The following is a 12,141-nucleotide window of genomic DNA, read 5'->3' as shown; positions in this document are numbered from 1 at the left end:
GTTGAGGGGAGTAAGTTGGGTCACCAGCCAGTGTTAAGCAAACCACTCCCTACCATAGCAACCAGCTGGGCTTCAGGAGTAATATTGGATCGTGCGTCCTCTAAGCAAGACCATACAGTTTACAATTTACTAGTCCAACCTATTGCAATGCAGGAATCTTTCATCCAATGTGGAGTTTGAACACACAATTCTGAGATTAAGAGTCTCATGCTCTACTGACTGAACTATGGTGTTGAGGGCAGAACACAGATGGACTTTTAGGAGTCTGTTTCACTGTCAAACAGCTCTTACTGTTAGAAAGTTATTCCTGATGGCAGCATCTCCTGTCTTGTAACTTAAAGCTATTTGTTCAGGTCCTAGCCTCTGGAGCAGAAGAAAACAAGTTTGCTCCATGTGACAGCCTTTTAGATATTTGAAGACGGCTATCCGTCTTGGTCTCCTCTTTACCAGGCTAAACATACCCAGCAGAGAAAGCAGACCTGCCCACTCCCACACCTGCCTTAGTCACACCCAAGGTAAATTGTTGCAATGTGCCGTATTGCTGTCCTTGGGAAATATTGGGAAATTACAGCTGATGCCACAATAATATTTGGTGCTTTTTTGACCATTTCAAAAAAGCCTTGTTTAAATTCAAGGTACTGGCTATTACCTCTGAAGTCCTGAATGGTCCTGGACTAGGATATTTGAAGGGCCACCTCCTTCTGTATAAACTATCCATCAATTGCATTCATATTTGGAATCCCCGTCCTGATTTTGCTGGCAAGAGTGATGAAGTTGGCTGGGATGTGTGTCTTTATTGGGCCCATCCTTATTAGCCAAGAAAGGCTAGATTGGCTCCTTCAAATATTTTTAGGTGAAGGTTTAGATGTTTTCTGTTCTGCCTAGCTTTTGACATATTTTAACTTATCTCATTGATAGGTCCCTGGCTGACTGCCTTGCATCTGCATATAGGTGGGGGAAATTCTTGTCTGAAACCCTGGAAAGCTGTAGCCAGTCATATATATAGTACTCTCATAGATGGACGAACGGTCTGGCATGATAGGCAGTAGCTCCCTAAGCTCCTATTTTCCTAAATGCAATATTCTCTTTTCCATCACTCATTACACTTGAAGAAATGAGTTACCTCTATGCAGTGTAGAGAACAGGGACTGCAATCAGAGAAAGAGAAGAACAAAATTAATTTTCACCTATGGCAACAGGAAAACAGCCTGAGTGGTCCCTGAATATCATCAAGTTGAGGGGTGGCTTTAGGCTGTTGGTTGTTACTGGTTGTACAATTCGTCCACCTACCTGCTTTGACCACCGTTTCAAGCATCTTAAAAATTCCCGTACTTTCCCCTGCATTTTTGCTTAAAGATCTGGAATTAAATCCACATGCCTCTGTGCATTAGGTTTTTCTTTTGGTTGGTAAAGCAGGCACGTGCTCTGTCACTCGTCATCAGGCGTCTTTAAAAGCCTGCGGTATTAACTGCAAAGCGCCTTGGAAGAGATTTGCGGCCGAAGATATTCTCTATAGTATGGGTGCGCGCTGGGGGGGGGGGGAGATCTAAAAGGAACCCTTCCCACATTCAGATTTACAGTACTGTTCTAATCTCTCTTCTCTCTATGCCACCTTCCCCTGCCACCTCTCTAGAAGCAGCAGCGCCCCCTTTCCCTTTGTTTTGCTTGCGATCGCCTTCCGTAAACAAAGAAAAGCAGCAGGCGAGCCAGCCCAAGGCCGCTCGGCCAGCCTCGGCAGCGCCGGAGCCTAGAGGGCAGTGTGAGCGCCGCCGCGGCCGCAGCCTGGAAAGGCGGAGCGGCAGGAACTGCTAAGGCGAGGCGTTTTTGACATCAGTTCCTCTGGCTGGAAGCGGGGGGTGGGAAGAGTTTTCTTCCCGAAAATGCCACAAGTAGAAAGCGGGGAGCCCCGGGCGGCTGCCCTGGGGCAGGAGGCGGCGAGCGGGCGCGCCCGGTGAGGGTCTGCTGCTGCCGCCGGCGGCGCCTTCGAGGCTGCGCGCCTCCTCTTTTCCCCTCCTGGGAGCGAAGGAGCTTCAGTTAGTGGCGGCGGCAGCAGCAGCAGCGACGTCAACTCCGGCCCCGCTCGCCGTCGCACCCAGCATGAGCAGTGGCGGCGGCGGCGGGCGCTCGGGCGCCCGCGTGGCCGTGAAGATGGAGGTGGCCCCCTTCTACGGCGAGGACGGGCTGGAGCTGCTCCCGGACTTCGTGCAACTGCCGGGCTTCGCGGGCGGGCCCGGCGCAGCGGGACCTGCGGGGCTGGATCCGGCCGAGGAAAGCGCGGCAGACCAACAGCACAAGCTGCTCCTGGTCGGGAAGAAGCAGCAGCAGCAGCGGGACTTGGTGGCGGCGGCGGCGGCCACCCCCGGCGCTGCCTTGTCGCCAACCGGTCCCTTCACCTCGCTGCGCCCCCGGGGCGGCACCAGCAACGCCGTGCACCGCCTGATCCCCGACGCGCCCGGAGTCGGCCAGGAAGTGGGCTCGGGCGTGCTGCAGCCTCTGCTGAAGCTGCCGGCGGCCGCCGACCTAGAGCAGCTGCTGATCCAAGCGGGCAGCCCTGGCCTGGCCGGTCCGGCCAGCCCCGGCGGCGGAGGGCCTTCGGTGGCGGCGGCGGCGGCGGCCGGGGGCTCCTTCTTGTACCGGTCTCCGCAGCCCTCAGCCCAGCAGCAGGCGGTGACGCAGGAGCAGGAGGGCTTCGCCGACGGCTTCGTGAAAGCCCTGGCCGACTTGCACAAGCAGAACCAGCTGCTCGGCGTGTCTCCGGCGCCCCTCTCGCCCACCGCCCACCCGGGGGGCCCCTGCTGCCCTCCGTCCCGCCAGGAGTCGCCCGCCGTCTACACCACCTTGGGCGGCTTCAACCCGGCCAGCCCGTCGGCCGGCGGCACTTTCTTCCCTCCCCAAGTCGTGGCCCGCCTTCCAGCGCCCGGCTCGACGGGCAGAGCTTTGGAGGAGCCTCAGACGGTGCCGGAGGCGGCCGTGGTGTCGGTTCCTCCTCCTCCGCCGCCGCCACCTCCGGCGCTTTCGTCCGGAGACTCGCCGCCGCCGGCCTCCTCCTTGTCTCCGCTGGACGCCGAGAGTCAGGAGCGCCTGAAAGCCGAGCGCAAGAGGCTGCGCAACCGCATCGCGGCCTCCAAGTGCCGCCGGCGCAAGCTGGAGCGCATCGCCCGCTTGGAGGAGAAAGTCAAGGCGCTCAAAGGGCAGAACGCCGAGCTGGCCGCCACCGCCAGCCTCCTGCGCGCCCAGGTCACCCAGCTGCAAGGCCGCGTCCGGAGCCACCTCTCCAGCGGCTGCCACATTAACGCCGCGGCGGCGGCCCCGACGCAGACCTCGGCGGCAGCTAGCCAGCCCCCCGGCAGAGAAGGAGCCACAGAACCGGAGACCAGCGCTTGCTGAAGCCGCCCGACCGTCCCGCGACGGGGAGAGATACCGAGGCGCGCACAAGCTTGCCTTGCGGGGCAGAGCGCGAAGGAAGACCCCTTGATGGTGGCGAACCTTCAGTTCCCTCTTCTTCGGTTCCCAAAGGTGCCATTCGGTCATCGGAGGAGCTTGGCGAACGGATGGGTGAAGAGGTTCCTCTCCCACACGCCCCCTATGCACCCCTGTGCCCCCTTACCAGCTCCAAAGGGAGCCCCAAGAGCCAGAGAGAAACGCGGCGTAGTGGGAGGTGGGGAGGGAGAAGAAATGTGGGGAGCAACAGTCTCTGCTCCTCAAGGGACAGGATGGGACAACAGGCGCTTTGGACAGCCAGGGAATGTTGTTTACTCCGGAAACAAAACTTTTAACAAGTACTCTTCAGTCGAAACCAATTTGAGATCATTTCCAACATCGATAGCTTTCTTGCCAAGTCGCGAAAGTGACGCTGAAGTGATTAACCAGATTGTGGTGCTTGGGTTTTTCTTTCAGGAGCACAGGTCAGGTGCGCAGACATCAAGGCGAAGGAGGGTGTGTGAAGCTGCAGCAGTTGATGCCATTCTGACAGTCCCCAGTCGCACCAGGAAGCCTGAGGCTGGTGATCTTCAAAAAAACAACTCCAGTTTGAAAATGTGCTCACTTTCCTAGCTTCTCCAGCTCAAAACAAATCTGAAAAGCTTTGCAGATCAGACACAGAAAAAAAAAAAAACCAGATTGTTGCTGGAAGTCCAAAGATCTCTTCAATGATCCCACCTGAGCTTATGGTGTGGGCAGAAGTTGTCTTTGTTGAGGACTATATTTTAGAGATTCTTGAATTTTATTTTTTATTTTTGTGGTGGAAGGTGGTTAGAGTCAACCTGTACAGCTTTTTCTTCAAGTTGCCAGGGATTGTCAAAAACTCCAGTATTTTTTGGCTGCAGGCGTATTTATTTATTTCTTTAAAAAGGCTTTAGATTTTCTATGATGGGGTGCTAATTGTTTGGTAAGGGGCATGTATGTCACGCAGATTGCTAGGTGTTTTGATAAGAGCGGTAATATTTTTAAAAGATACAATCCTTGCAGTTTGACACGGGGTAGTTTTGTGAAATGTTTCTCAAGAATTTGGGATGGTTGTAGCTAATACAGGGCTTGTCAAGTCTTATGTACAGAGAGATAACTTATTATTTTCCTGCTGTAGAAGTTTTATAGAATTGCTCAGACTTTGAGAGAGCCAAAATGTAATTGTTTAGGAAGATACTATAAATATTGTAGACGATATGGCAGTGTAGTTTTTCTTGGTGTAATAATGGAAAATCTAAAAATGATTACCGTAGTTGCTGTGAGAATGTTTTGGTTGAATTTCTGATGCCGGATAATTTGCTCATCATGAATGAGTAGTGCTAAAGTACAGCAACAGAAGATGATGTGCCACACAAAACTATTTATTTAAAAATTAGCGTTTTAAGAAGATTGTGGGGGTTTTTTCTAGACGTATGAGCTCCATTTTATTTCTTGTGCCAGCACAAATCTGGGACATTGATAGGCTTATTTATTGAAATGCTTTGGAATGTCACATTTTATTTTTATAATGTGCAGAACGATGAAAGAAATGGTTTTGGAAGAGTAAATATCAGATGATTTATCCTTCATGGTGCACATTCCAGCCGTAATTGCTCTGTATGGAAGTATAGTAGCTGAGGCTGCAGTCCTATGCCCACTTACTAAGGACTAAGTCCCATTGAACTCAATGGAGCTTGCTTTGGGGTAGACATGTCTAGGCTTCCACTGCCACTGCTATGCAGAAAAGGCTTGGTTTAAAAAAAAAATAGAACAATTCTATTGTACTGTGTTTTGAATAACACATAGAAATGTGGGTAGTTTTTCTTCCGAGAACAGTGTATAAGCTATTTTACTGCAGTTTCCATTGTAAATATTTTCTAGTTCTCAGTGTGTCTGGCTGTTAACCAGAAGGCTGGTGGTTCAAGTCCACCCAGGGATGGCTCTGGGCAGGATTCCTCCACTGCAGGGGGGTTGGACTAGATGACCATCCTGACCCCTTCCAACTTCCAATTCTGTGACTTTGTGATTCTGGGTGAGAGGAGGAAAGAGAAGTTTGAAGTCTTTGAGGTTTGTTTTAAAGTGGGATCAGTAAAAAGAAACTGTTGCCTGTAGTTTGCTTAACTGAGAGTTTTGACAGTTTTCTGGTCAAAGTGTGCCGTGCAAAATCTCCTCCCCGTCCCCAGTTGTATAGAGCATAGTTTGAATGCTTCTCAAAATGCAGTTTTATTGTTTCTGTGGTTTATTTTAAACTTGAGCTCTCGATATAACAATCCTTGCCTGGATATAACATGTGAATAGCTTGTGGCAGTGTATGTATATATATATATTACTTTCCATAAGGCAGTACTGTGACAACCTTGCTTGATAAATAATTATAAACAGATATCATAGATTATATGACACAGTACCATTTCCATGCTTTGGAGAGATTCTTGGAGCGATGCTTTGCATATTTACTTGGAAGTAAGTCCCAATAAGTTAAGTCAAGCTTATTCCCAAACTAAGTACGCATAGGATTGCAGCTCCGACTTAATGACATCAGGAGCTTTTTGTATTTGGAACCATAATGCTGCAAATATGTGAAATAACCAGTCTTATCCTTTTAGAAATGGAGAAACTTGGAAGAAAGCTTAATTCGTTTGATCAGTCCATCTTGCATTAATTGCCAGAGTTTCATCAATATGGCAGAAAAAGTACTTGAGCTTTCATACTCTTAAAGGATAATATGGCAAAGGTAGAGACTTCATAGCAGTGCCTTAAGTGTGAGAGATGCAAATTAAATAACCAGTTGTACAAAAGGTATCACCTTAGCTGGGACCAGAGCAGCTACATTTACATAGTTGAAAATGCCCTGTGATGTGACAATGTTTTTTCTCAGGTGGGTTCTAATCTGGAATATTAAATCTAAGGGAAAAAAGCTCAGGCTTAGATAAATCATGGTTGTTTCTGCTTCTCAAATGTACCCGGAAGTTGCATGTTTCTTGCAACTTGTTTCTTAACTTTTCTCATAAGGGTACATAATAACTCTGGCTGTCTCAGAAGTTGGAGCTGAGAACCTACATTTTCTTACCTGTTGTGATTGATGGGGCTGCATGCTGCATCAATTCTGCCAAAAGCGTATTTTGCTTCTTGAAATATATGCAGTGTTCTAGGTTGTTCACCTGTTTTGTAGCCATTTCTGCTAAAGTCAGTAACACAAAGTCCACAACTTTGTTTGCTATCTGCCTCATATTTGTATTAATGGCTCTTGTTTTTCTAAAAGTACCAGTCATCCTGTCAGTGTCCCTGCAAGCCTGTTTAAATGCAGTGCTGTTCATGACTGAACATTTTACTTTCTGACCCACCAATAGAATTCCTCTCATTCCCCAGCTTCAGATGCATTCAAGCCCATTCAATGTTGTGGTCTGTCCCTCTCCTCTCACCCACCCAGTTCTGAGAATTTCTCTCTCTCTTTTTGCAGAGGTGAGTTAGTACCTGATTGATCATTCCTTTAAAATGCACTTTTCTCATCTGAATCCACCTTTCCACTCCTTTCTGGTTGCTCTTTTGTGTGCATGTATTATAGTAGGTCTTTGGTTTGCTTTCTTTGGCTCCTGCACTTTGGATCATTTTAAGAATACCCACCAGATACACACACAGGCATGCACACACAAAATTCTAGACTGAGTGGTACTCACCTACATTAGCACTTCATTGGGCAAATATTCCAGTTTCTAGTGAGCTTGGTGATCCAGGTGATGTCCATTGTTGAACTGGCATGGCACTTTCTGTCAGTGAAAAAGGCGATTTAAAGGGACTGTAAACCTTTTTCCTTAAGTAGAGGGAGGGCAGCTGGTTTTCCTGCACACTTACATAGCCCACATGAACACTCAGGTAGTAACTCGCATGGTTGTGTGTCTAGAGGAGCTGACTAATTTGTTGCTAACTTAGTGAGTGACGATGTGTCACAACTCCTACCCAATTCCTCTTTTTAACACACTGGTGGTATAGGTCTGGCTCTCAAAAGATTTTTTTTCTATCATTGGGTGGAAGCTCGTGTTCAGGTGTGGACTCGATCTTCAAATACATAACATGGTGGTTTTTTGGTGGACCTAGATGGTCGTAATGGCGCGTGATTTTATAGCAAGTAGGTTCTTCAGCTACAAAAAAAAAAAAGAATTACTGGGTTTAAAATGTCAACTATCTGAATGGTGGTGGCGCTTTCCATTTTTAACCAGTGCTGAACTGTTGCCATAAATACTAGTAGGGTGGTGTTTTTCATTTTGAAGTACTCGAAAGCAGATCTGCACTAAGTGACATCTTAAATACAATAGGCAGATGTTGACGGCACTTAAGTTTCCATTGATTTAAACATGTTCCATTGATTTAAACATTGATTTAAACTCTGCCACTGAAATCAGTGGGGTATGAAAGTACTAATTCTTGCTGAAACAACTTGAATTTTTATATTGCAGTCAGAATATATTTTAATAACATTTCCCTGGAGAGAAAGAATATATAAACCACAAAGCGATGTAAGTGAGGCTTATTTTTGCTTTCTGCTGCAAATTTGAATCCATTTTTAGTTATACACTGTGGTTAATTGTGAACACGGAATTGAATGTTCAAATGGCCTAGCTCAGAGGCAGCAAACTTAAAAGTGATTTCTGTTCATTTCAGTTGGGGTTAAAAATAATGAACCCTGTTTAGTAATGATACCCTGATTTTTTTTTAATCGGTTCCTTTGCGGCAGAGACACTTGATTTGATCACTAGCTATAATTTCATAGATTACTAATGCATATGTTTCTAATCCAACATTTGGATGCAGTCATTCCAAGCATATGGTCTGTCTGCATGATTTTAAAGTGGTATTCTAAGATTTAAGATTTAGATTTAAGACTCCATGATTTCTATGCATGCTTAATCCTAGAAATGCTGATCAGGAAAGCTGCAGCCTTTTGTGGTCATGCAAGACCTGGTCTCGTAACTAGAAGAGTTGTGTGGGAACGAGAGAATTAACCTTGTGTGAGTTAAGCATGAAAAAATAGACTACATGTATTCACACTAGTTTGAGTTATATCGTCAGTCCGTGTTCTAGGTATCCTGCTCATACGATCGCAAGCAAGCTAACCTGCCATGCCGGGTAAGGAGTCATTTCAGATATTCTGGTTCTAATTGCTTGCAAATGTTTAAACAGTGGATAATATCTAATAATAATAATAATAATAATAATAATAATAATAATATCCAACTAAGTCACACTTGTCCATTGATTTCAGTAGGACTACTCCTGAGTGTGACTTCGTTGTCCTGTATATTACACCAGAGGATAAAAACTTGCTGCAGTTACTGAATGATGCCTTCTTTTGTTAGCATACTTTAATCCCTGTTTTCTGTAATCTGCTTACTGTTTCCCATAGAGATAGTACCGGCAGTGGGCAAGTGTGGTGGAGCAGAGGCATTTACCTGACTGCCCAGAACAGGCATAGGCAAACTCGGCCCTTCAGATGTTTTGGGACTACAGTTCCCATCATCCCTGACCACTGGTCCTGTTAGCTAGGGATGGTGGGAGTTGTAGTCCCAAAACATCTGGAGGGCTGAGTTTGCCTATGCCTGGTCCAGAAGGTGAGCCACCGTTACATTCCGGGAGTGGCAACTGCCACAGCAGAGTCAACCCATTGATCGTGCTGGTGCATTTGCTCTGCGCTGCCCTCCCGGTTAATGGTAGTGACTCATCTGCTGGGAAGTCGGGCAAGTGCTTCCATCCCGCTATGCCGTATGCTGCCGAATAGCATTCACTGTAAGTTGTCTGTTGCGTTACAGTTTTGTTTTTGTTTGGTTTTTCAAAGTAGGCTTGCTGAGACCCAGTAATAGAAAACAGTAAAACAAATGGGGACCCTGCTTGGTCTCTGTCAGCTGCCTCCAAAATAATCGCATTCCTGATCATCCTTAGCAGTGCAATAGTGAATTATTGTATGGCACCTGTACCAAACTGCTTTGAAGCAGATTAAGATGAATGGCTTGATCTGGAATGCTGTAAACGTGCATGTTACTGTGAGAAGAGCATAAATGTGACCTTCTTTTTTTGTAGCTTTTGTCCTTGAGTCCTATCAAACTTTTTGTGGGCATGTTCAGGGTGGCAGGAGAGGAAATATTGTTGATTACTATCCTTTCTAACTTGTGCTAGCAAGTTCCTTTACTTATCAGAGTTTTACATTTCCCTTTTAAACGTAGCTGGTTGCAGGCTTGTGTAAGCCTTTCACTATTAGGTTCCTGGTAAGTTCCCTTATATCCCTCTTAAAAGAATAAACACACGGCAATCTTATTTAATGTCAATAAAAGTTTACTCACATCATCAGTTCACGGTTGGCTCCCTGAAGGCAGACTTAGTTACAAGTATATAAATGTGGCTCTAACCCTTATGGGGGAATAATCCCAGTGACTGCAAGCTAGCAGTCTCTGCAGTTCACACAACAAAAGGAAGATGGAAGAGAGAGAGTGTGGCAGCATACCTTGTCCTTTCGTTACCTGAACAGGTAAGGTCACGCCCACCTCTAGTCACGTACAAAGGAAGGATGCCCCAGCCAGGAGGAAACAGGAAGTTTTCGACTGGCTGGACCAAACATTTCCCCGCATGTCCACTCTAGGAGAACAAGGAATGTTGTACTTGACTGCTACTTATGTATCACATCCCACACTTTTCATATAAAAAGACTTCGTAACCCAACTGTAAGCATATTTGCTATCACAAGTCCTGCTCAACTCAGGGAGGCATACTCTGAGATATGTGTGCATAGGATTGTAGTCTTTAGTTCAGAGATGGGGAACCTGTGCCCTCCCTCGGCCGTCAGATGTCGTTCGACTCTGATTCCCAACAGTCCCAGCCAACATGGCCTATGCGCAGGAGAATGGAAGTTGTAGTCCAACATGCACCTAAGGAGCCACAGACTGCCCACACCTGCTTGAGAGTCTTCAGCATAGGGACAGGAAGACTTGAATCACTGTGATGAGTTCAAGTAAGAGTTGTACAGATTATTGATGGTGAGCAAATGAGTTGCTATCCACTCACCATTAGAAGAATATACAGGTAGAACCCTATATATACTGGAGGATATATATGTTGTTGGGTAGACTGGGTTTGGACTGGAAGTACCTGGGTTCAAATCTCAGCTTGGCTGTGATGGTGCTCTCTGGATGACTCACTGTATTTCAGCCTAACTTACCTCTCAAGATTTTTGCAAGGATTAAAAGGAGTAAACCTCACGTACACCTCAGTGAGTGTTTTGAAGCAATGGTAGGCTACAAGTGTGAAAGAGAATTGTGTGAGCCAGCACAATTTAGTCCCTTTGCACTAAATTAGATCAAGGGATGTTACATCTCACTGAGATGACAAGGTTTTGGGTTTTTTTAGAGTTCTGCCAAACAGTATTTCTTCCAAGAAGGAAAGACTATTGAGGGAGCAGTTGTTCATGCTACATTTTTTTCAGGTGATGCTGAAAGTCTGAGTATCTTTGAAAAATGCAATTTTCTGCACTGTTGACTTGAACACTGTTGCCAGTCATTTCATATAGATTCTTCGGACTGGGTCTCTCGCAGACATCTTTCAACTTAATCATAGCAGTTGAGATATAGCTTGGATTCTGTCACTTTGTATTATGTCGTTAAAGTGGGGTTCCTAATTGGTGCATGAGCTTCATTTTAATGAATTTCAGTAAAAGAGTTGCTATAGATACTGTATAACAGACGTGTTCCTAAACATCAGTTAAGGTTTTACATGCCGGTACCATAATATCTGCCCGAAATGTTGCCATTTATCACAGCTTGTGTGCTGGCACAAAAGCTGGCATGTCTCATCTTGAGAACTTAAGGGTTCACAGCAAGCTTTAGGATAAGGTCTTTAGGGCCAATTTTATAACTCAGAGGAATCAAATGGCAAAGCTTTTTGAGAATTGTGCCTCTTCAGGCTGCAGGTTGGGGGCTGCATGTTTGAATGCTCTTGTGTGCGAGAAGAAAACCTTGCAACTAAGAAGGAGCATACCGGGAACAAGTATTCAGCCTAATCTTGATATTCTCTGGAGCCAGTGTGGTGTAGTGGTTAAGAGCGGTAGTCTCGTAATCTGGTGAACTGGGTTCACTTCCCTGCTCCTCCACATGCAGCTGCTGGGTGACCTTGGGCCAGTCACACTTCTCTGAAGCCTCTCAGCCCCACTCACCTCACAGAGTGTTTGTTGTGGGGGAGGAAGGGAAAGGAGAATGTTAGCCGCTTTGAGACTCCTTCGGGTAGTGATAAAGCAGGATATCAAATCCAAACTCTTCTTCTTCTTCTCTTTGTGAAATTAACTTTGCTAATCTGTGGCCCTTTGTATGGTGTCAGACTTCAGTTTCCACCTTCTCTGGGGCAGAAAGCAGTCAGAGTCCAACTGGGGACCATTGGTAAGCGATCCCTGGAGAATAGAGCAGCGTAGCCCTCTCAGGTTGTTGGTCCACCACTTCATGGCTTAGTACTGCCTAGAATTTTGGACAATTTGATTTAGCTACGAAAACTAAAGAGCTTGATAATTAATTCTTGAAACTCTGAGGGGTGTTTTTTTGCGGGGGGAGGGCAGTGTCATTGTAGGTATCACCTTGACTTTCCTTATGAAGTGTCTCCCAGTATTGATTTCACCACTGGTGATTTTTCAGCATTACCTAAACTTATCCACGGTAACCCCATATT

At 46.3% G+C, this 12,141-nt stretch overlaps 1 protein-coding gene across 1 annotated transcript; it reads left to right on the top strand.

The window, feature by feature from the left end:
- The first annotated feature begins 1,292 nt into the window (after nt 1-1,292).
- On the top strand, nt 1,293-11,340 carry LOC310752741 (transcription factor JunD-like). The gene has a single exon (XM_083593697.1). It carries the CDS (start codon nt 2,098-2,100, stop codon nt 3,385-3,387), a length of 1,290 nt encoding a protein of 429 aa, XP_083449823.1. The 5' UTR covers nt 1,293-2,097; the 3' UTR covers nt 3,388-11,340.
- The last annotated feature ends 801 nt before the right edge of the window (nt 11,341-12,141 follow it).

This window comes from Podarcis filfolensis (assembly GCF_964270895.1).
Source record: "Podarcis filfolensis genome assembly, chromosome: 17".
NCBI lineage: Eukaryota > Metazoa > Chordata > Lepidosauria > Squamata > Lacertidae > Podarcis > Podarcis filfolensis.
Note: the sequence above shows the minus strand (reverse complement) of the source record. Positions and strands in the feature narration are given on the sequence as shown.

What these genes read in the sequence shown, in the direction of transcription:
- LOC310752741 (XM_083593697.1), top strand. Translation starts at nt 2,098, where the DNA reads ATGAGCAGTGGCGGCGGCGGCGGGCGCTCGGGCGCCCGCGTGGCCGTG.